We start from the raw sequence: 26,347 nt of genomic DNA, 5'->3' as shown, positions 1-26,347 counted from the left end.
ATATATATATATATATATATATATATCGCTCTCTCTCTCCCTCCTTCCCCCCCCCCCCCCCCCTCTCTCTCTCTCTCTCTCTCTCTCTCTCTCTCTCTCTCTCTCTCTCTCTCTCTATCTCTCTCTCCTCTCTCTCTCTCTCTCTCTCTCTCTCCTCTCTCTCTCTCTCTCTATCTCTCTCTCTCTCTCTCTCTCTCTCTCTCTCTCTCTCTCTCTCTCTCTCTCTCTCTCTCTCTCTCTGCTCTCGCCCATCTCTCTCTCCCACTCCCAACCCTCTCTATCCCCCTCCCGTACACACTCTCTCTCTAACTCCTTCCACTCGCAACCCCCTCTCTCTCACTCTCTTTCTCACATCTTTCTCTTTCTCTCCAGGGGCGGGATGTAGACCAGTGGTAAAGCGCTCGTTTGTTGCACGATCGGTTTAGGATCAATCCCCGTTGCTGGCCCCATTGGGCTATTTCTCGTTCCAGCCAGTGCTCCACAACTGGTGTAACAAAGGCCGTGGTATGTACTATCCTGTCTGTGCGATGGTGCATATAAAAGTGCGATGGTGCATATAAAAGTTCTTGCTGCTTATCGAAAAGAGTAGCCCATGAAGTGGCGACAGCGCGTTTCCTCTCTATATAGCTGTGTATTTCTTAACCATATATCGGACGACATATAACCGTAAGTAAAATGTGTTGAGTGCATCGTTAAATAAAACATGTCCTTCCTTCCTTTCTCTCCATATATATACTTGTATGTGTATGTGTGTATTCTGCTCACGTCTTAGAGCCATAGAGATGCTCGGCTGGACAAACACAGACTTACACAGCTCATCAAATGAATGTCTCACCAACAGACTATGGGAGCAACACGGAACAACCGGTAGAGTATAAGACAGACCACGTCTTGGACGTTCAACTTCCACCACCAGACGCCAAGACAGACTCCCTATCACCAGAGTCCTCCGTAATCGTCAAATCAACGCAATAAGCTACAACAGCAACTCCAACAGGCAAACATTTCGTAACCCTCTGCATGCTGCTTTGTTACGCCCCCATATACCGTACATTATTTTACTTTAACTACAAGACATCGCCAAACTCGGCTGGAATGGTGTCGGCGTCATCTGCGATGGACAAATGCTCGTTGGTCAACTGCCATGTTTAGTGACGAATCCAGGTTTAATCTGGACTTCAATGATGCTTAAGTAAGGGTTTGGCGCAGGAATGGTGAACGCTACTAAGAGGCTGCTATGGTACCTCATGATCGGTATGGAAGTGAGTCAGTGATGACGTAGGGTGACATCACCATGACAAATGTGTCAAGGGAGAGTCACAGGTCTGTACTGCAGAGATAGCCTCATCAATCGTCATGTTCTACCATTTGCTCATCGTCATGGCGCAGGATTTGTGTTCCAGTATGAAAATGTCAGAGCTCACCGTGCACAGATCATCTACAGAGGCATCAAATCCAGACCTTGGCTTGGCCAGTAATGTCCCCTGACCTTTCACCCATAGAACACGTGTGGGATATCCTTGGTAGACGTATTCAGCAACGTCAGTAAACACCATGAACGCTGGTTGAATTAGGGTGGGCATATTAACAATGCGACAAAGTTGTAATGCATATATTGAAGCTACATGAAGTCCAACACGATAATGATTTTTTTTTTACTCCACCCCTGACTGGTATTACCTTTATTGCGGGACTTAAAACATCTTTCATATTGTTAAAACCAATGAAATCTAATGAACATGTAAGTTATGTATATGTCAGTAATGAAATAAATGTTAAAATTATTTCACTTACAGAGTTTTGTTAATTTTGAGAACTATACCCTACTTTTCGTGTGAGCAGAGTATATATATATATATATATATATATATATATATATATATATATATATATATATATATATATACTCACGGGAAAAGGTTCCTGTGAAACAAATAAATATATACATAATTGCATTTACTTGAATTCTGTTCATAAAAATTGCAGAGAATGATTGTGAAGCAATTCCCTTCGATGTTTCAAACTTTATGCGCACAAATTGCCATAGGCCAGGCCTGGAGCACGGTAACTTTTAACAGATAAATAATACATGTATGGCAAACAAGAGTATTCAAAATTGTGAGTATTAACTTTTAATGATGTACAGGAACTTTTGTTCCATGAGTATATATACTGGACAAAATAAGAAACTTCCGCTAACTTTGCTTGAACATAACTTGATGTAAACAAACCGGGGGAATAATTGTTATATATGTGATGATGACATAATGAGAGTCCTACATCAGGCGCCAAAGGCGCCGTCTATTTTTAGAAACGGGGTCACGGCAGTGCATGTTGTGGTGCAAGATCCTATTGTTCTATAAATAAGCTGCGCGTCATCCCAACTAATGAGGTCATGTTATAGACGACACCATCAAATCGGGTCATGGGTACTTGTGTCCGCATTGACATTGTTTGGCTCATAGCGTTGCATATTTGTACAATATGCTATTGTTCTATTTAAATAAACTGCACATCACTCCCAACTGACTAGGTCAGATCCCTATATCGTAAATACACGCGACCGGCCGAATCGGGGTTATGCGTGTTTGTAAACTGCTCATTGTATTAATGTTGTTTGACAATGGCTTTGCAAATAATAAGGTCACATCCAGCCGTGTAGCTACCTGCTTTTCTATACACTCATTTAAGCCTGTCGCAAATAGAAAGTGACACGAATGAGGGGTATTTTTGTATTATGAAAACATTGTATTGTAGGCGACTGTCTACATTCGATATAAATATTACCAACAATTTATTTTTATTTCATTAATCTAAAATCATGCCGAGAGAAGGGTCGACAGAATATTTGTTGAATATTTATTTCAATCCAAAAAACCCAGCCTCCTTTTCGGGAGTAAATAAACTGTATCGTATTGTAAAAAAAAGAGGGAAATTTGATATTAGCTTACACCATATCAAACGGTGGCTTGCTTCGCAAGACGCTTACTCGCTTCAGCGATCGTTGCGCTACAAATTCAAAAGAAACAGGCTCGTCGCGAGTGGACTGAATGCTCGATGGGATGTTGATTTAGCAGACGTTTCTAATATTGAATTGGATAAGGACGGTGTGAAATTCCTGCTGATAGCTATCAATGTTTTTACAAGACATCTATGGGTTGAACCCATGAAAAACAAACAACCAGAATCTGTCATTAAAGCACTGAAGAAAATATTTGCCACTGCACCTTTACCAGGGATTATAAGATCGGATAAAGGCCGTGAATTCAATAATAAAAAAGTGAAATCATATTTGAAAGACAAAGATATAACATTCTATGTCACTCAGAATGAGACCAAAGCATCATATGCCGAGAGAGTTATACGAACTCTAAAGGTTGCTATGTACAGATATTTTACATATAAACAGACTTATCACTACCTGGATATTCTACAAGATCTAGTGGATGGTTACAATCATTAAATCAGCGATCATCTTCAGACATCAGCGAGCAAAATGAAGCTATGGTGTGGAAAGAGCAGTACATCGATCCTTTGAAAACAAAGTCTAAAACTAAAAGAAAACCTTTTAAATTTAAGGTTGGGGATCAAGTGAGAATTTCTCATTTGAAATACACCCTTCAAAGAGATTATCAAGACAAATGGACAGAAGAAATATTTATAATAAAGAGGAGATACTATAGAGATGGAATTCCCATCTACCAACTGAAAGATTATGCGGATGACCCCATTGAAGGTAGTTTCTATGAAAAAGAGTTACAACAAGTCTTCAAAACAGATGATAACATTTGCAAAGTGGAGAAGGTGCTCAAGAGGAGAAACAGAAGAAGACAAAAATAAGTGTTTGTCAAATGGATGGGCTACCCTAAAAAGTTCAATAGTTGGATACTAGAAACAGATCTTCAGCAAGTACAAATAGCAACACTTTTTATCGATCACCAATGTTTGAAGTTAGATGTGACTATAAAGGGAGAAACAACCAATTAGTATTCATTATGATTTCTGATGTCGTGGTGTCAACACCTATTTAAAAGATGTATCAGTGTCATATTTGCATTTAAAAATATGTCTGGCCCCATGACCTGTCTCGTCATATACGGACTAAACATGACAAAATAAGACAATTATTTTCACCAGTGGCAGCAGCAGCAGCATTTATACCATCATCATCAGCAGCAGCAGCAGCATGTATACCATCAGCAGCAGCAACAATACCACCACTGACAGCATCAGCGATACCACCATCGGCAGCAGCAGCAGCAATACCACCACCACCACCACCACCGCTAGGTCAACAGATATCAGGTCCACTTGAAAAAGAAGTGCCTTTTCAGTTTACCATACCGTCCAATTCTGTTTTCGTGGGTCCGAGTGGATGTGGCAAGACTATGTTTATGTATCATATTCTCAAGAGTGGACTCCTCAAGCCAACACCTAACAACATTGTATGGTGTTACACCGAGTGGCAGCCCCTTTATGATACTATTCATGAGATCATGCTCCAAGTTCAGTTTGTGAAAGATATCCCCTACAACCTACATGATGATACTTTCTTTGATGCACGCGACAACAATGTTTTAATTCTGGATGATCACATGACCGAAGCCAAGGATGACAAACGTATTTCTCAACTGTTTACAAGAACCTCACATCACAAGAATGTAATTAATTTTCTACTACTTCAAAATTTGTTTCCGAGAGGCAAGGAGTCACGTGACATTGCTCTAAATTCACATTTTGTGGCTCTGTTTAATTCACCCGTGAACTTGTTTGCAAGAAGAATAGTCAGATTCCCATAAGGTTGTTGAACAGCTGCTTCATACACAGACATAAAACGATCAGTACTGTTGGGATAAATTCAATAACCATGGGCAATGGCTGCCCAGACCATGACACAACCCCCACCCCCGAAACGATCTCGTTCAAAAACACAACAGTCCGCATAGCGTTCATTTCTCCTACGGTAGACGCGCACCCTGCCATCACCACGTTGTAAAGAAAATCTGGATTCATCCGAAAAAAGAACGGTATTCCAGCGTCGCCGTATCCAGCGAGTGTGTACACGTGCCAAATTAAGACGACTTAGACGATGACGTTGCGTTAAAACGCATCCGACGTAAGGACGTCGTGCATGTAAACCGTTCACCCGCAGACGATTACGAACAGTTTGCCCACTGATTCGGTTATTATGAAGTCTAGGTGTGTTAGCAGCAGTAGCAGTGGCAGTTTAGAATCGATTGCGCAAATGCGTGTTCATGATATAGCGGTCTTGACCACGCGTTGTAACATGCGGACGTCCACCACATGGCAAGTCGTTGGTGCTTCCTGTCGTTCGAAATCTTACGCGAAGATTTCGTATCGCTCGACTAGAACTCCCAACATGCCTTGCAACGTCTTCTGTCGACATGCCAGCATCAAGCATGCCAATCGCCCGTTCGCGTAAATTATTGGGTATTCTGGGCATACTAAAAATGCTACAATGTCAAAAACATTAATTTTTTTACAAATTTTAAAGCATTTTCGTTCACTTGACAACAATGGCAGTATGACAAGTAAAACAAATTGACCGAATACTACACGGTACATGTCGAACCATGCATGCACGTGCAAATTGAATTTCACGTTGTCGACGATTAACAGTGCAAAAATAATCGATAAAATTCATGAATCCTGATAATACAGCTCAAGGCTAATACTACCTATATAATTTCATTACACAATGAATTCTTTAACAACAAATACTATATGTACAAATCGGAAGTTTCTTTTTTTGTTCAGTATATATAATATATCTTGTATAAGTTGTAAAGAATGAAATGTATTTACCATGTCAGTTCCTTGGTTCTGCATCATGGTCACGTGTAAGGGTGTGTCTCCATGATTGTCAATTGCATTAACATTGGCACCTTAAACAAAAATGCGACACCATTACGAATCAGGCGCGGGTCCAGGGAATTATGCAGGTGGGAGTCTGGAATGCCGCGTTTCAGGGGGGTTCGTGTGATGATTCACCGGAAACTATTATAATTAAGGAAATTCTCTTTGAACCAAAGGATTCCACCCCTGAAGCCCCCCCCCCCCCCCGCACATACGCCCCTGCCCCTGCACATAGACTTGTAAATTTGGAACAAACACAATAGGCTAAATTTATGGAGTCTGGTTTAACCGTTATATATATACTCTTCAAAAAAGAGAAACCCATAGCACATATTTTTCATTAACATTTTTTTTATATATGTGTCATGCGTGCAGAAATGGAAAATATTTCACTAGCCCACCGGACCAGAACATGGCCAGCTTATAGAACAATATACAAATGTATTATGTTTTTTAACAATACCTTTATATATATAGATAGATAGATAGATATAGATATATTGAAAATCCTCTGAACCGGACACCCGTGGGACCAAGACAAATGTCTGGTTTTAAGAGGGATCCGGTTTAGAGACGTTAAGTTCTGTCCTGATTTTTAAAAAGGGACCGGGTAAAACGTCTGTTTTTGAGGGAATACACACACACACACAAACACACACACACATACATGTATTGATAACAAAAACATTAACGACACTTGATAAGTGATCAACATCACGTGACAAATGACAAAATCAAACATCAAACATCAAACCTGTTTTGAAATATTCTGGTCACTACTCAGTTTTTCACATTTCTTTCATATAGATTAACAAACTTCAGGTGACACCCCGCAAGTATTCAATAGAAGAATATATTCAAAACACATCGGCAACATATTTTCATCGTAAATAAATAATTTGTAGGAACTATTGACCTTTGATGGGCTCCATTTCCGGGGAATGAGGCTAAATCGGAATCACTATCAAAACGGAACCATTTTTGTTGTGGATTTTTTTGTGTGTGTGTCTTTATTTGTTGTTTGTTGTTTTGGGGTTGTTGTTGTTTTTGGGGGATGGGTGTTTGTTTTAACTATAACGGCATTTCAATGTATCAAATGGCGGAAACGGTGTTCGCGTGTTACAACTTGAAAATGTTTCGTCCGAACATCCATTATTAAATGTTGAATATGTAAACAACGCATGTCTGTAATGCTGTTTTAGCCATACATTTTATTTGTGCTTTCGCTTAAGCCATATAACCATAGATTGTACATTTTAGTGCCGTTTGAGCCAACGCTTGGCTCCGTTTTGTCTAATTTGATTCCGTTTTCGTTTGGGGACGTTTTGGCACTGTTCCGTTTTCCTATAACTCATTTCCGGAATGTCGCGCTTGCGCAGTTTGGAACTCCCAAATAATCTATTGGCCTCAGATTACAGTTTAATGGGTGTGTTTGTTTAAACCGATATTGTGGGAGAAAGAGCTGGACAACAGGGTTGTCCTTTTCAGGGTATGTGTCCCCTAGGCAGGCAAAGGTGCATACAAAAATCCATGGGCCTGCTCATATTTATTTATTTTCTAAATATTTTATTAAATTAAAATTATTTTTTTATAATGTATTAAAAATTAAAATTAAAATTTTCAACTTTTAAATTTCAATATCCTCCAAAATAGCATAAAATGATCTCTGATGTTAGTACATGTTGTTGCAATTTTTTGGATTGTGTTGGTCAATATTGAGATTTATTGTTTAAAACATTTCTTTTAATGAGTTTCTCAATTATTGCAATTGGACAGAAGATCTAAGTATAATGGATATATCACTACAAAATGAAATTAAACACCTTAAATACATATGATACAGTTTTAAACAAGATTAAATACTCAAATAATACATTTCAGCTACATTTAAAGAAATTAGACACTTCAGTCATTTTTCAAAATCTAATCAGCTAATATTCTATGCTGTCTGAATGCATTTATTGTGTTCAGTAATCAGATGCTGGTACACTTGTCAAGTTTATTGCAGAAAATGTGCCAAAAAGGTTAACATTTGGCTTGTAATACATATGGCAGAATAATCCATAATACATATTCAGTGGTCATTACTACAGACATCATTCCAATCAAGGAATACTACACTGAGGTTTCCAAGACATTGGCACATGATTACACTTGTTAACAGTTATCACTGGAAACTGAAAAATATGGTGCAAGTACCTCTTGGAAGGCCAATATCTTCATTTTCAAAGCTGTCGACAACAAAATACATATTATGGTGTATACCTAAGTAACATCTGTAGGGCATATTCATATTAATATGCATTTATAGGGGCTGTTTTGCCTTTTACCAAGTGGCTACATGTCTAATACAGTAAATGAAGTAGATTCAGTAAATATAGCAGGTCAAAATTGAATCTGAGGCCTATCATGTCTAATTTTCCCTCAAATTAGTGTTTAAACATTTGTTGCAAATGGCCCCAATTTTGTGACTTTCACCATCCCTTTGACACATTTCTAATAAGGTACCATGAATTCAGTCACCATATCTTTAATAAGCCTCCAATTGTCATATCTAAAATGTAAAATGTTATAGATACAGAATTTTTTTTTTCTTCAAAAGTTTTAATTTAAGTTTAATATTTCATTAAAAATGAAATAAAATCAAATGATTGATTTTTTTTCTTTAAATATTTCAAAATCTTTCCAAAAAAACACTGTGTAGATAGAACATATCTAGAAGAAAAAATAGCTGTTTATTGTATGAAGAAATTCCAATATTTGATAAAGTTATTACATTTTGAAGTTGGTGTCCCTCAAGTTTCCATTGCTGAAATTGACCATGGCAAGGCACTGTGGTGGGTGTTTTGACACAGCCTCTATATACTCTCATTTTAAAGGTGATATCCCGATACTTACTGAGCATTGCTTTAATATGTATATCATTAGAATGCATTAGTGTGGGACAGTTTTTGGAGGAAAAATAGACTGATAGGCCTCAGATTAGAGTTATCTTCCCATTTGGTTGTCCAAAATCCGAAAAATTGACCGCGCAAGTAGTCTGCTGTTTGACTGTGATTATTTCATGGTAGACCGCTGTGAAGTGGCAACTATTTCACTGAAATCGACAGGAGAGAGCCTGTAGTTTGTACACGTTTAACTTGTTGACATTGAAGACTTGTGTGTGGTCATTCTGGCCCATGCAAAAGTAGTGCTTTTTGTGTAAAATGGGTGTACTCCGGCCAGATTTAGTGGGTGTGTTTGTTTAAACCAATAGTGTGGGAGAAAGAGCTGGACAACAGGGGTTGTCCTTTTCAGGGTATGTGTCCCCCAGGCAGGCAAAGGTACATACAAAAATCCATGGGCCTGCTGATATTAATAAAAATGTTATAGCCACTAAGGCTATATAGAAACATATAGCGAAATTAATTGAGGTTGTGGCCTATTGGCAATATGTTGCATGTATTTGTGAGTATTTCGTCATTATTCTGAACCGTTTGATTGAATGTTTTGGAATTCTAGCAAGACTGACGCAAGCGGAGTCGCGGATTCAATGGAAAATAATAAATAACAGTCGGTCACCAATGAAAAAAACCCCACCCCAGATCGCCCGTCGGACTGGTAGTTACATTTCTTAACTCGTCCGTCGGAAGTTTTACTCGCATTTGGTGAACGATTACTTTCTGCAGTTCTGTTATATACGACAGTAGTATGTTTTAATATAATCTTATTCATTAGCTAGTGGATATGATGTCATGCAATTTTGAAGCTGATAAAACCCACTATTTTACGTCAGCAGGCGGATTTGTTTAATTTTATTTCACAGTATCCAGTACTATTGTCCACATACTAAATACACAGGCGTACAGGCTCCCATTTTTGTAAGGGGCAGGCTGGTGTTTGTCCGAATTAAACGAAAATGCCCTAATCTGAATAATAACATTTATTCATATTAGTATTACTGCCAAACAGCTATATAGGGGTGCAAACTAATCACTGTACATTTTTATATATATTACAACTAATTTTGCTGGTAGAATGATTGAAATATAATTATGTTTATATCGGTTAGTACATTTTACACGAATGTCTCTATCGTTTTTGTACGAATTTTATAATGTGCACCAGCACTACGGGGGGGGGGGGGGGGGGGGGGGGGGCAGTCAACTAGTTCGCGAGCGATTGGCCTCCAGAACACGCCATATATTAACCAACATATTCACAATGTATCTATATATTAATTATATCATTCTGCTACAAAGTTGGTATTGGCACCGCTAGAGAACATTCATTAAATAATCATCGGCTGTTGGATAAAGATAAAGTTTAGTTTGTTGAACAACACCACTACAGAACATTGATTTATTAATCATTGGCTAATTTTTAATATACACCATCGCAGTGTCTGAGAGACCATGACTCAGTTGTACTGCACTGGGTTTAAACGTCAAAACAACCCAATCAATGTGACATATAGTCTTGGAGAAGAAACTCACTACATTTTTGCATTAGTACCAAGGGATATTTTATACACACCATCGCACAGACAGGAGAGCATATACCACGGCCTTTGACCAGTTGTGGTGCACTGGTTTAAACGTAAAACAACCCAATCAATGGAATGGATCCACCGAGGTAGTTCGATCCTGCGACGCAAGAATCTTGAATGAGCTAAATCCCGCCCCATGAGCGTTAAGAGTACCTGCAGATATCAGCACTTGAATGGGCTCGATGTAGCATTCGACACAAGCAAGATGTAAAGGAGTTGATCCTTTGTTTGCTTTCGAATTTACACTAGCTCCCTGAAAAAACCAACAAAAAAAAAACGTAATATTATCTGTGGGTGTATATTTCTCCCAATCTTTTTCTTTCACCTCTCACTGTTTATTTCTTGCACTTACTCGCCCATCCGTCCACAGACGAACATACCTCTTTCTCTCTCTCTCTCTCTCTCTCTCTCTCTCTCTCTCTCTCTCTCTCTCTCCTCTCTCTCTCTCTCTCCATATATTTCATTGTGGGTCTCTCTCTCTCTCTCTCTCTCTCTCTCTCTCTCTCTCTCTCTCTCTCTCTCTCTCTCTCTCTCTCTCTCTCTCTCTCTCTCTCTCTCTCTCTCTGTCTGTCTGTGTGTGTGTGTCTTTCCCTAATTGCCTTTTCTCACCTCTCTGCATCGATCGATACCAGTCTTCCCCCACCTCTCCGTCTGTCTGTTTGTCTGTCATTTAAAGACATATTGGTGTTTTCTTCCTAAGTAGGTGTGTAATTATACCTGACGTTTTACCTGTTTAATGAGAACTCTTGCAATGTCTGTATGGTCGTTTATTGCTGCAAGGTGTAGTGCCGTGAATCCATCCTCCTTCTTAGAGTCGATGATACTTTTATTTCTCTGCAGTATTTTCTCTACAATTCTAACAAGTCGAGAACTTGATGAAAGGACATTATTAATCATCGGATGTCAGCTGAGATATATACCACCAAATTAAATCCCATAGATGACAACAGTAATATATCAACACGCACATTATAGTAAAATACTACATTCTAACAAGATACGAACTACTGAAATTCTTGTTAATCATTGGATTTTAGTACCTATATAGTTACCACTAAATTAAATTCACTAGATGACAACAGTATATATCCACACGCACATTATAGAAATAAATACTACAATTCCTTTAAGTGATAACCCTAGGTTTTTTAACACTACTTACATTTTTTCACTATTCAAAGTACCTTTTTTGATAATTTAAATTATAAGTACTTACATTTTATTACTTATTCATACACCTGAAATGGTTCTGGCCATCAAGGTGTTTATAATACTCCAAAAATTTATTTTTCATAATTCCAAAAATGCATGTTCGTCTGAGAAGAAATAATTGGAGGGGGGGGGGGGGGGGGGGGGTGGGGTAGATGTTTTGTACGTTTTTTTAAAACACCATAAATATTTAACATAGAGACAAAGACTTTCTTCTTTTTTTTTTTCTTTTTTTTCTTGACATTACGAACATGGACAATGATGAGATGAATGGTGAAGCCGCAGTATTTCCATGATACTCGATTCTTATTGCCCTCCTGCCTCCGAGTTTTACTTACACTTTTGAATCTTTTGCTGTTTTAACAATATTTGTCCTATGAGCCTGAACTGTTTACTGCAGGTAGTACATATCAATATAGTAATGGATGTGAAATAACAAAGTTGCAGTTCACATAATTTTAAAATAATTCCATATTCAGTAGGGTTATATTTGTTCTTTCTTTTTTGTGGTGGTTTTTGTTTGTTTTGTTTGAGGGTTGCTGTTTGTTGTTGGATTCTGGGGGGTGTTGGAGGGGGGGGGGGATTTGCGGGAGGTGTGCAACATTTAATAATTCCATCCTAGAACTGACATCTTTCGATATCTATGAAAGTGGATAATAAAAACCCCTTGTCCGAAGTGTAAAATTTGATATCAGTTTATCCTAGTTCAAAATTACTCTTCATGGTTTCAAAATTCAAAATTACTCTTGACTGTCCCGAAAATGTACCCAGGTCTTTGCCCTTAAACGCTGTCCAGTGAAGAGGGTTGAATCCCCGTTTGTTGGTTTTCGTCAAATCCACCTTCGGTGACGTCAGAATTCGCTCAGCTGCTGCTATGTGGTCCTTAGCAATGGCGTCGTGAAGAGGGGTGTCCCCTGACTCATCCTGTGTAAATCGTTTCAAAAGTCAATCATTATGCCAGTAATTTACCAAGTACTGAAAAACAGTGCTGACATTCAATTGAACACTGAAATATCACAGGTCATAAAAATCCCAGAAAAACACCCCAAACATTTGTTTTAATATAATTTGTTAAAAGAGGAAAAGCAGACAAGAAAACAACAAACATTTATTCACCAAGTGCTGAAAAACAGTACAAGTATGAACCAGACCCATAATCTGCCAGAAAACGTTTCGCTAACGTTTGCGAACTATTTGATTGGTTCCCGACGTGGTCATTTGGTTTACCGTAAAGTGCATATACCAGTTTACCGGACGTTGTTTTGGGGTGTGTGTTTTTTTGTTTTTTTGTTTTTTTTGCTCGGTCTGGCTCAACCAGCCGACAGATACATACAGTGTTAAAAGCGATTATGTGATTCATACTTCATTGACGTCAACAATAATTATATTTATTACCCATATCGTTAAAAATATTTTGGTACATATCAAAGTGATAGGTCCCACTAGAAAGCCAAGTGGGACGTAACACTTTGCGACGTCATCGATTGGTGCACTACAACCTCACAGGAATGTCGATCAAATGAGTCGAATGATATAAATTAAGATCGATTATGGGCAATAAATAGGACATTAAACTCGCTACCCATTCCGTATAATGTTTATGTCCCTCGTGAAATAATTTTCAATATTACACGCTAAAGCTCGTTAAAATTGAAAATTATTTCACTCCGGACATAAACATGATACCAAATGAAAGCTCGTTTAATATCCTATAATTATCCTATAACTTACCCATGATATCCATAAACCCATTGATAATTTAGTTTCTTACACACCCGTTGGTGATAACACCATGCATTATTTTTGATAACACATACTTGTTTACACATGTACGTGTGTCAACAATTTCAAGACATACGACTGGCTGCTCCTAGGTAATGACCAGGTCACTAATGCCAGACATCCAATGAAAAAAAAAAAATGAAAAAAAAAAAAGATCGAAATCGATTACACTGTGAAGTATAGTTAACCTGACAATCATTTGACGCGTTAGTTAGCTACAAGTGCAACGGCTGTTAGTCGAAAAATATGTTAAAATTTGCTTAAAACCTGGTTTTTGAGAATATGTAAGAAATAAAATACATTGGTGTCCGTTAAATAACATTTATCTTACAACTCGTTGTTTAAAAACGTATCCAACTCGCTTTTGCTCGTTAGATACATTTTAAAACAACTCGTTGTAAAATACATGGTAGCTAACGGCCATTCATGTATTATTCTCTGTATATCATGTTAATTTTTTTATAATTCTAGGTGTATAACAATTTCATCAATATAAACAATCGCACTCTTTTTTCAGGAAACTAATATATAGAATAAGGGATCTCACCATTCGGCGATTCGGCTTTTCTCGTCGAGTTTTCACATTTCCCCCCGAATTCTCACATTCTTTCGTATATTAATACAATTTTAACAATTACTATCTAATCCCCTGGTGGTTGTTTCTTTAATGGTTTTATTTTGTTTTGTTATTGGGAGGGGTTGTTTGCTGTTTGTTTTGTTCGTTTGTTGTTATTTTGTGGTGGGTTTATTATTATCATTATTATTTGCTTTGCTGATTTTTGTTTTTATTATTGTCTTGTTGGGTTTGTTTGTTGTTTTGTTGTTGTTGTTGTTGGGGTTTTTTTTTATTCAATATGAACATCCACGAGCGTAGGAAGGTGGCAAAAAGTGGGGGGCACACTTTTATATTTATACACTTTTACACTATTATAAAGCAAATATAAAGCAAAATATCTGAAAAGTGGGGGGGGGGCACATGCCCCTTTGCCCCCACCCCAATTTCCTACGCCAGTGACATCTATAAGTATAAATTGGACTGTGTGTGCGTACAACTGACCATGACATTGACGTCACAGCCTCGTCCAATCAGAGCATGTATAAGCGTCGTTTGGCCTGTGTAGGCGGCGTTGTGAACCGCAGTCCTTCCTTTATTGTCAGTATTGTCCAACTGGGCACCAGCTCTGACCAAGTACTCGGCAATTTCTGTGTGTTTTCTGGAATTATTATTATTAATTATTGTTTTTTAAACTTAATGTAACCCGTGATTAGCACAGGGAAATGTAAGTGGGGTGTAGTGGCCTTACACTGCTCCCCCCCCCCCAAAAAAAAAAAAAAGAAGAAAAAAAAGAGATACCAGAGCCAAAGTGATGTTTTGAGAAGGAAGACCCGTAAGAACCGTTGATCAATGCCGTCGCCACCACCACCACCACCCCCATGTGAGACTGAATATTTAGGGTCGAATTTACAAAGCCTGTTTTTGATTCCTGCGTGTATAACAATATAGATATACAATACTTAAAGGGACATTCCTGAGTTTGCTACATTGAAAGATGTTTCCGACTAATAAAATAGTTCTACGATTAAACTTATATATTAAATATATTTTCTTCTTTAGAATATCATTATCTGCATATTTAATGTGTTTCAGGTCATCTCAATATTTGTAAGAAGCCCAAACTGGATTTTGTTTTCAAATAATTTCATACGTACGAAAAAACATATTCTAGAAAATAAATTGAAATTTAACCTAGTACAAACATTAGAACGATCAGAAACACGTTTAATATACAGCCACTAATATATTATGCAGAAAATATATTTTATATGTAATTACAATCGTTAAAAAGTCTCTGTTTGTCAATAACATCTTATAAATTGCAGCAAAGTCAGGAATGTCCCTTTAACCTCTGCGTATAAATTTAAAAAAAAAAAAAAAAAAAAAAAAAAAAAAACACAACAAACAAACATGCTCTATTAATTCGGCCCCTTTTTTTTGTTCTGTTTTGTTTTGTAATGTTGTTGGGGAAGAGGTGGGGATGTATTTTTCTTCTTTTTTTTCTACTTAGTATTTATAAGCACTGTCAATGAGTTACTATCAGAGGAAGTTGATGGTTGCGTATGGCACCAAACTGTGACCAACTGCTTTAGTTTGCTTTACCATTAGCTTCAGGGGCGGATCCAGGAAATTGGAGGGGTATTAAGGGGAAAGGGGCACATGGACTAACTCGTGAAAAAGGGCAACCCAGTGAATGTTTTTTAAACGGAATATATCTGGAACGGATACCCAAGACCTTCTCGCTCAAGCCAGTGCACCACGACTGGTATATCAAAGGCCGTGGTATGTGCTATCCTGTCTATGGGATGGCGCATACAAAAGATCCCTTGCTGTTAATCGAAAAAAATAGTCCATGAAGTGACGACAGCGGGTTTCCTCCCTCAATATCCGGAGCATGGACGTCATTTGCTGAAGAAACGTTGGGGTGAGGATCGTTTATGACAAATATTTTTGTTGGGAAACCGCTGTTCACGCAGAACAAACAGATGATTTTGGTGCATTCTGGTCGCATGTATGGGATACAACAAATTACTGCTTGATAATGTGTTATTTACACTAAAATACATTTACATAATTGTAAACTATTGAAAATTAATATTTAACTAATTCTTGGTTGTATAGTACTGCTGTTTTCGGGGGTTGTTTTCTATCGTAAAAAGTGTGGAGGGGGGGGGGGACATTTGCACGTTGGTCCCCCACTCCAAAAAGCGTTTGTATACGGTGAGGACTTTTGTCTATCAATATCACCAAAATACATTTCATAAAAGAAACGTATTAAATCCGTGCTTCCTCAGAGGGCTAAATAGCAAATACTACTTACCTAAAAGTAGCTACCATTAATGGTGTGTCACCGTCGTCGTCTGTCGCGTTTATGTCAGATTTCTTTTCTAAAAGTAACTTGACAATGGGTAGTTTCCCTTCATGAGCGGCAATGTGTAGACACGAGAGTCCTTTGTGTCGCTCGTTCACCTATAACATAACAATAATAACAATAATGATTATGATTTTGATGGTAGTTGTGGTGATAATGGTGGTGGTGGTGTTAGTGGTGGTGATAATGGTGGTGGTGGTGACGGTGGTGACGGTGATGATGATAATGATGATGGTGGTAACGGTGATGATGATAATGATGGAGGTGATGAAGGTGATGATGATGATTAAATTTAATTTTAATTTACAAACTCAACATTTCCTAAATATGTTTCTATTAATTTGTGAATATCAGAACAATCCAATAAACATTCTTGCAGAAGATAAACTTTCAAATATTCAGTGTTAATTTTAAATGTTTTAAATGTTAAAATATAAATTTCCATTTAATATTTTTTAATTTATAAAAAATTCAAAATCTCAAAATGTCCAAAATTAACTTCCCATTTGTTTGTGAAGACTTCTTCTTCAAGTAATTATACTGAGTTGCAGAACTCTCCTATTAAAACTCTAGGCGAAGATAGACATACATTTTCTATGTTAAATTTTTATTTAATTGTTTTTAATTTAATAAAATTCACAAATTTAAAATTTCTAAAATATGTCTCAATTAGTTTGTGGCGTCTGTCACAGAATCAGTGTACCTAGTTTCAGAACAATTCAATAAAAAAAATCACATTAACACTCTAGGTGACGATTGTCTATATTAAATTTCTATTTCTAGATTTGAAATATAAAATAATACAAATTCAAAAAATCATATAAACAAAAACATTTCTCTGTTAGTTTGTGAAGTCTGGCCCAGGGGATCATTCTACAAAATATCAGGACAATTCAATCAAAATTCTAAGAGGAGATTTTTAAAAATTAAAACATTTACATTTTCCTAATTATGTCTCTATTAGTTTGTGGCATCGACCCCAAAAGATCATTGTACAACCAAGTTTCAGAACAATCCAATAAAAACAAATCTAGGAGAAAACAGACTTTCAAATTTCCAATGTTAACTTGTTTTAACTTAAAATATATTTATTTTAGTTCATGAAGACTTCTTCTGAATGTAATTATACTGATTTTCAGAACTGTCCCATCAAAACTCTAGGCGGAGATAGGCTTTTACATTTTTTATGTTAAATTTCTATTTCCACAAAGAGGACGGCCATTCCTGACTAGTTTACTAAATCAAAACAATATATACACTCAAGAATCACTGTCAAACTTACATTAATGGGGCAGATAACAATAGCTACAATATTTTATTTGTACAGCAAAAAAATATATTTCCATTATTATAAATACATTAACAATGGTGTAATTTCTGACAATGTATCGATTTTGACAATACTACAGTGACAATAACTACCTAATACAATAAAATAACAATATAAAAAATAACAGTATCAAAAACCCACAGACAAAAGAAACATACAAACAAAAAAACAATAATAACATAAACAACATATTTAAAAAAAATATTTGTGCATTCTAAAAGTATTACAAAGTAACAATTAAATATATTTAATTCATTAAAACTTGTCAATTTCAACAGAATTACAAACAAGTTAACAAGTATGTTTTACCATTTCAACAATAATCATATGTAACACCTTGTAATAAGCAGCATTAATAACAAATAAAATATTATTATAAAATAACTGACAACTGTGACTGTTAACAACATATTAGTAATACATTAAAAATATTTAAATGCTTACAATCTAAAGTAACAATTATTTAACAACTTGTGGATTATTTTAATATTACTAATATAATAACAATTATTTAATACCTTACAACTTGTGGATTTCTGATAACATTACTAACAAATTAACAATGATTTAACTGTATACAACTTTTAACATTACTTATAAAGTAACAATTGTATAATTATTTTCAATTTGTAAATGTTAACAGTACTAATAAATTAACAATTATATTGTTGCTTATGAAATTACTAAAAATTTAACCATTATATAATTCCTTACAAATTGTGAATTTTAACACTACTTGTAAATCAACGATTATTTAATTATGAATTTTAACACTACTTGTAAATTAACAATTAGTTAATTGCTTACAACTTTTGAATTTTAAGGACATTACTATTAAATTTGCAATTATTTAACTGTTTACAACTTGTGAATGTTAACATTACTAATACATTAACAATTAGTTGATTGCTTACATCTCGTGAATGTTAACAACATTACTATTAAATTAACAATTATTTAACTGCTTATAACTTGTGAAGTTTAACAAGATTACTAATAAATTAACAATTATTTAATTGTTTATAACGTGTTAGTTTTAATATTAACAGTATATTAACAATTATTTAATTGCTTACAACTTGTGAATTTTAACAACATTACTTTTACATTAACAATTATTTAATTGTTTACAACTTGTGAAGACGAACAGCATTGCTAATAAATTAACAAATATTTAATAGCTTACAACTTGTGGATTTTGGGCGATAATATCTCTAACTTTTGCGACATCACCATCTATAGTTGCTTTAATCAGGTGTTGGATTCCAGTATTACGAGCCGAATCCCTCATTCCCATCAACATCATTCCAAGTAAGGCATTCGCTAAATTATCCGATAAATCTGTAATATATATATATATATATATATATATATATATATATATATATATATATATATATATATATATATATATATATATATATATATATATATATATATATATATATATATATAATAATAATAATATTATTATTTGTGTCAAAAGAGAACCGATGAATATATAGATAGATACTTAGATAGATAGATAGATAGATAGATAGATAGATAGATAGATATAGATATAGATATTAAATAATGCTAAATCACATATAAAATCAAATTATTACATTATAAACCCATACAAACCCTCACAACATTTTTACGTCTCTCTATTTTCATTTTTAAATGTTCTAATGCAATGTTATTCTAATACAATTACTTATTTTTACACACACATATGTATATATGTAAAACAAAAAAGTACTTTAGAGAAAATAATGTTGAGTTAATAAATAAAATAACCATCTCCCAGTGCCAGAAATAAATACTACAAGAATTACAGGGGCCTAGCGTGGTCTGGACCTTGAAGTAGGAGGGTAAATATGAACCTAGCAGGCTCCCTGGACCCATATGAATAGTCTAATATTGAACCCCACCCCATCATACGCCTCCGAAATCGCCCTTGAAACACTTATACAACCAACAATGTGACCATCCCCACTGCACTCAAGCATACACCTCTGAAATCGCCATCGAAACAGTTATACAACCAACAATATGACCATCCCCACCCCACCCCACCCCAGCATACACCTCTGAAATTGCCCTTGAAACAGTTATACAACCAACAATATGACCATCCCCACCCCACCCCAGCATACACCTCTGAAATCGCCCTCGAAACAGTTATACAACCAACAATGTGACCATCCGCACCTCACCCCAGCATACACCTCTGAAATCGCCCTTGAAACAGTTATACAACCAACAATATGACCATCCCCACCCCACCCCAGCATACACCTCTGAAATCGCCCTCGAAACAGTTATACAACCAAGAATGTGACCATCCGCACCTCACCCCAGCATACACCTCTGAAATCGCCCTTGAAACAGTTATACAACCAACAATATGACCATCCCCACCCCACCCCGGCATACACCTCTGAAATCGCCCTCGAAACAGTTATACAACCAAGAATGTGACCATCCGCACCTCACCCCGGCATACACCTCTGAAATCGCCCTTGAAACAGTTATACAACCAAGAATGTGACCATCCGCACCTCACCCCAGCATACACCTCTGAAATCGCCCTCGAAACAGTTATACAACCAAGAATGTGACCATCCGCACCTCACCCCAACATACACCTCTGAAATCGCCCTCGAAACAGTTATACAACCAACAATGTGACCATCCGCACCTCATCCCAGCATACACCTCTGAAATCGCCCTCGAAACAGTTATACAACCAACAATGTGACCATCCGCACCTCATCCCAGCATACACCTCTGAAATCTCCCTTGAAACAGTTATACAACCAAGAATGTGACCATCCGCACCTCATCCCAGCATACACCTCTGAAATCGCCCTTGAAACAGTTATACAACCAACCTGATGCTGTGAGTTCTTTGTCATCAGAATCATCGTCGGAGTCTGACTTCGAGGTCAGTTCCGACGCGGAGACTGGGGTGCAGCACGCCGGGTTGAAAATCCACTGTCGTCTGCCAAATAGAACAACTGCGTCGCCGTCAGCGTCGATTTTCTTAACACGGCCCACTTTACCCAAAACCTGCAAGAAGCGAAAGTAACATTGAGCTTACCGTAAATCCTTGATATGAAGACTAAGCTCAGTTCAAGGCAGGCGTCTATTGTGTTCTTGAGAAAAAACCCCACAAACAATGCTGTTCCAAATAATGCTCCACAGGCCATATCAAAGGCCATGGTTTGTGATGTCTTGTCTGAGAAAAGGTGCATATAAAAGATCCATTGCTATTGATTGATTGATTGATTGATTGATTGATTAATTAATCTATCGAATTCGAGTTTATGTGATTGATTGATTGATTGATTGACTGATTGATTGATTGATTGATTCGATCGTTCATCCGTTCTTGTTCGTTAGTTTATTCGTTCATTTATTCTTACCTTGCTCATGCCATCCGCCCATTCGCCGTGATTTTCCTGCAACATCTTTACCTTGTTCATGTCATCCGTGATTCTAACAACGCTTCCAACCTCTAGAGGTTCGATCTACAAAACATGTGTAACGCAAAACATCAAATGTCATTGTGCTGTGTACAGGCACGTAGGAACCGAGGGGCGGGGCCTGGGCCCACTCCCACTTGAGGTGAAGAACAGTACGTTGTTGTTGTTGTTGATGATGGTGGTGATGGTGATGGTGGTGTTTTTGTTTAGTTTTTCAAAAATGTGTCTTGAGTCAGAGAGTCAGGCACACAATTTGACGAGAGAGAGAGAGAGAGAGAGAGAGAGAGAGAGAGAGAGAGAGAGAGAGAGAGAGAGAGAGAGAGAGAGAGAGATGAGCAAAAGACATTGAGAGAGATATACAGAGATAGAGACAGTGAGACAGATACAGAGAGAGATGAGCAAAATACAGAGAGAGAGAGAGAGAGAGAGAGAGAGAGAGAGAGAGAGAGAGAGAGAGAGAGAGAGAGAGAGAGATGAGCAAAAGACATTGAGACAGATATACAGAGATAGAGAGACAGTGAGACAGATACAGAGAGAGATGAGCAAAATACAGAGAGAGAGAGAGAGAGAGAGAGAGAGAGAGAGAGAGAGAGAGAGAGAGAGAGAGAGGCAAACAGAGAGGCAAACAGACAGACAGATAGATAGACAGACTAGTTTTACCTTTCTCAGTACGTTGGGCACTAGTCTGTACTTTATTTTTCCAAACTCCACGTTTATGTCTCCGTTATCGGCGAAACTTGTCACCAGCCCAGTCTGTCCAATACACTGCAATCAAAACTGACATACTTACAGGTATCCACTAAATATCGATGATACGGGATGTTGTAGTACTCATTTCAACTTATTCTCGTGCTTATATCCAATTAAGGTTCAAACACGCTGTCCTGGGTACACACCTAAGCTATCTGGGCTGTCTGTCCAGGACAGTGTGTTAGTTTTTAATTGTTAGTGGTTGGTGAAAGAAAGGTGGGTATAGTGGTCTTACACCTACCCATTGGAGGCGAGACGTAGCCCAGTGGTAAAGCGCTTGCTTGATGCGCGGTCGGTTTGGGATCGATTCCCGTCGGTGAGCCCACTGGGCTATTTCTCGCTCCAGCCAATGCACCACGACTGGTACACCAAAGGCTGTGGTATGTGCTACCATGTCTTTGGGATGGTGCATATAAAAGATCCCTTGCTGCCAATCGAAAAGAGTAGCCCATGAAGTGGCGACAGCGGATTTCCTTCTTAAATATCTGTGTGGTCCTTAGCCATATGTTTGTCGCCATATAACCGTAAATAAAATGTGTTGAGTTCGTCATTAAATAAAATATTTCCAAAACTAATTAATAAATGTGCTCTAGTGATGTTGGTAAACAAAAACAAACTATAACCTTTGTTCAACAAAAAGAAAAACTCAAACCTTGGCCATTCCAACAGACCATCCATTTCGGGCTTCCATGATTTGTTTCAGTGTCGATGCGTCTAACTCTATACAGACTTTGTCTCCCACTTTAAACTCCGTTTCTGATGGTGTAATGTCAATAGGAGCCTTAGCGCCGACATCATCTAAATAGACAATCATATAGTATGTCAATAAGTGCCTTAGCGCCGACATCATCTAAACAGACAATCATGTAGTATGTCAGAAGGAGCCTTAGCGCCGACATCATCTAAATTGACAATCATATTGTATGTCAATAGGAGCCTTAGCGCCGACATCATCTAAATAGACAATCATATAGTATGTCAATAGGAGCCTTAGCGCCAAAAACATCTAAATAGACAATCATATAGTATGTCAATAGGAGCCATAGCGCCGACATCATCTAAATACATACTAATATAGTATGCCTATTGGAGCCTTAGCGCCGACATCATCTAAATAGACAATCATATTGTACATGTAGGAGCTATAGCGCCGACATCATCTAAATAAACAGTTATGTAGTATGTCAATAGGAGCCTTAGCGCCGACATCATCTAAATAAACAGTCATGTAGTATGTCAATAGGAGCCTTAGCGCCGATATCATCTAAATGAACAGTTATGTAGTATGTCAATAAGAGCCTTAGCGTCGACAGCATCTAAATAAACAGTCATGTAGTATGTCAATAGGAGCCTTAGCGCCGACATCATCTAAATAGACAATCATATAGTATGTCAATAGGAGCCTTAGTGCAAAAACATCTAAATAGACAATCATATAGTATGTCAATAGGAGCCTTAGCGCAAAAACATCTAAATACATAATAATATAGTATGTCAATAAGAGCCTTAGCGCCGACATCATCTAAATAGTCAATCATATAGTATGTCAATACGAGCCTTAGGGCCGACATCATCTAAATAGACAATCATATTGTACATGTAGGAGCCTTAGCGCCGACATCATCTAAATAAACAGTTATGTAGTATGTCAGTAGGAGCCTTAGCGCCGACATCATCTAAATAGTCAATCATATAGTATGTCAACAGGAGCCTTTGTGCCAACATCATCTAAATAGACAATAATATAGTATGCCTATTAGAGTCTTAGCGCCGACATCATCTAAATAGACAATCACATTATACCTACATGTATAGGAGCTTTAGTTCCGACATTTTCTAGATAACCATACATTATGTATATCGGAGCCTTAGCCTAGTGTTATATGTGAAAATATATAGGTATATAGATATAATATATTCTCACCTAAGACGGGTAGATGTTGGGGGTAGTACTCGTCTGTGTTATTGATGAAGATATGTAGGTATATAGATATATTATAATCTCACCAAGACGGGTAGATGTTGGGGTAGTACTCGTCTGTGTTATTGATGAAGATATATAGATATAATCTCACCTAAGACAGGTAGATGTTGCGGGTAGTACTCGTCTGTGTTATTGATGAAGATATATAGATATAATCTCACCTAAGACGGGTAGATGTTGGGGGTAGTACTCGTCTGTGTTATTGATGAAGATATATAGATATAATCCCACCTAAGACGGTTAGATGTTGGAGGTAGTACTCGTCTGTGTTATTGATGGATATATATAAAGATGTTTTAATCTCACCTAAGACGGTTAGATGTTGGGGGTAGTAATCGTCTGTGTTATTGATGAAGATATATAGATATATTATAATCTTACCTAAGACGGATAGATGTTGTGGGTAGTACTCCACCCCAGGCGCCTCATCTGTGTACTTTATGTCCACCTTCCCCTCGTAACCCACACGACATACGCTGATCTTCCCTGACTGCCACTTGACATTCACAGCTGACCGTGGCGATTTAGGATGCGGCGTAACCAATGATTCCACCGTGCCTGTCTTGCCACGCCCACCTTTTGGCATAAATTAACATAATAAACTTTATAATTATACTAATTGATAGGATTTAAAGAGGCTGACGTTAAGGTTCATATAGATTGGTTGCAGCGCGTGCGTGCGGTCCGACTGTTCTGTCTAATGAAAGTAAAGTTTGTTTTATTTAACGACGCCACTAGAGCATATTGATTTTTTATATTATCATCGGCTATTGGACGTCAAACATACGGGCTACTCTTTTACGACAGGCAGCAAGGGATCTTTTATTTGCACTTCCCACAGGCAGGATAGCACAAACCATGGCCTTTGTTGAACCAGTTATGGATCACTGGTCGGTGCAAGTGGTTTACACCTTCCCATTGAGCCTTGCGGAGCACTCACTCAAGGTTTGGAGTCGGTATCTGGATTAAAAATCCCATGCCTCGACTGGGATCCGAACTCAGTACCTACCAACCTGTAGACCGATGGCCTAACCACGACGCCACCGAGGCCGCTTGCGTTTAGCGCGTATACACCAACAGCGTTCCGGCTGGCCACATGTGTTTTGTTGACGCACGCATCGCACACATCCAGTCTAGACGCTTACATTGAAACTACTGTTCTAGTATTTCGATTTTATTTATTTTTACCAGACCGCACGCACGCGCCGCATCCAGTCTATTTGAGCCTCTAATATTATTAATTAAAGCCGCAGGTTCTAGTTCATATGTACCTTTTTGTTTCGCATAAAGTTAGATTTGAGCTACTATCATTGAAGTGGTGGGTGGATCATCCACACTGTCCATGAGTCTGTTAATTCCCGCCTTTACACGAAGCGACAGGCAAATATATACGGTAGGAAAAGGGGATTATTAAGGGGGAGTCCCCTCCGCCTTCCTGGCTACTTCAAACATCAGGAATACAAGGTTTGCCAAAATTGGCAATTTAAATAAAATATTGTTGTTGTTTTTTGTTTTTTTTAAACCTTGCAGAGTCGGCGGCTTTAAATGTAGTATTACTTATTTAAAGGTGCACAGTCCTCTATAAATAATGTATAAACTAACACAAGAATAATCTGGTATTTTTCCTTTAAATATCTTTGCATAAGTAATGTTTGAACAAATGGTAACTTTCGTTCACGTTTTTGAAGATAATGGGCCCATATGTACAAGAAGGAAGGAAGGAAATGTTTTATTTAACGACGCACTCAACGCAATTCATTTACGGGTTACATGGCGTCGGACCACAGAGATAATGAGGGATAAAACCCGCTGTCGCCACTTCATGGGCTACTCTATTCGATTAGCAGCAAGGGATCTTTTATATGCACTATCCTATAGACAGGATAGCACATACCACGGCCGTTGATGTGCCAGTTGTGGTACTCTGGCTGGAACGAGAAATCAAATGTACAGAAATGAATTTGAACGACAAAATCTTTATTCCAGGATCAAAACCGTATTTCTGCAGAGTGCAGAGCCGAATGGGTATTTAGCAAAACAGTGGCTAATTCCACGAGTATCTATCTAGTACCTCATCCATAGAATGACAGCCACTCCCAAGGAGATATTTACTGGACAATACCTTCATCCTACACTACTCAGAGGACTGCCACTCAGACTAGTTTACTAAATCAAAACTAGCACAAGACACAGCCTATTGGAATAAATATAGCTGTGATGACAGACATCCATGAATCAGCCAAAACAGTGATGAATTCAGGTGTTCGCGAAAGGTGAGCATACCCTGCCCCACAAGTGTCACCCGTCATGAGTACTTCCACCACAGCAGTCACGTGCGTCACTTCTTCTACATACTGAATATTACTGTAAGCCAAAAGTGCTGCAACCAGAGGATGAGAATGATGATGCTAATGATAATGATGACGACGACGATGATTATACTGATGGTGATAAGAATGAAATGGTTTATTCAACAACGCACTCAAC

At 37.5% G+C, this 26,347-nt stretch overlaps 1 protein-coding gene across 1 annotated transcript in view; it reads right to left on the bottom strand.

Annotated features, from left to right (window-relative positions):
* LOC121389677 (E3 ubiquitin-protein ligase MIB2-like) overlaps nucleotides 1-26,347 on the bottom strand; it is an 80,397-nt gene that overhangs the window by 4,329 nt on the left and 49,721 nt on the right. Inside the window, exons 16-27 of the mRNA XM_041521326.1 lie at nucleotides 24,242-24,436; nucleotides 22,529-22,674; nucleotides 21,787-21,891; nucleotides 21,067-21,171; nucleotides 20,533-20,710; nucleotides 18,840-18,994; nucleotides 16,273-16,421; nucleotides 14,454-14,610; nucleotides 12,359-12,538; nucleotides 11,135-11,284; nucleotides 10,559-10,658; nucleotides 5,827-5,906 (exon numbers count right to left, since the gene is read on the bottom strand). Coding sequence (XP_041377260.1) covers nucleotides 5,827-5,906; nucleotides 10,559-10,658; nucleotides 11,135-11,284; nucleotides 12,359-12,538; nucleotides 14,454-14,610; nucleotides 16,273-16,421; nucleotides 18,840-18,994; nucleotides 20,533-20,710; nucleotides 21,067-21,171; nucleotides 21,787-21,891; nucleotides 22,529-22,674; nucleotides 24,242-24,436 — 1,700 coding nt within the window. The remainder of the gene's footprint in view (nucleotides 1-5,826; nucleotides 5,907-10,558; nucleotides 10,659-11,134; nucleotides 11,285-12,358; nucleotides 12,539-14,453; nucleotides 14,611-16,272; nucleotides 16,422-18,839; nucleotides 18,995-20,532; nucleotides 20,711-21,066; nucleotides 21,172-21,786; nucleotides 21,892-22,528; nucleotides 22,675-24,241; nucleotides 24,437-26,347) is intronic.

The sequence above is a fragment of the Gigantopelta aegis genome, chromosome 15, assembly GCF_016097555.1.
Source record: "Gigantopelta aegis isolate Gae_Host chromosome 15, Gae_host_genome, whole genome shotgun sequence".
Lineage (NCBI taxonomy): Eukaryota > Metazoa > Mollusca > Gastropoda > Neomphalida > Peltospiridae > Gigantopelta > Gigantopelta aegis.
The sequence above is the reverse complement of the archived record's forward strand: the minus strand, read 5'-3'. Positions and strand labels throughout refer to the sequence as shown.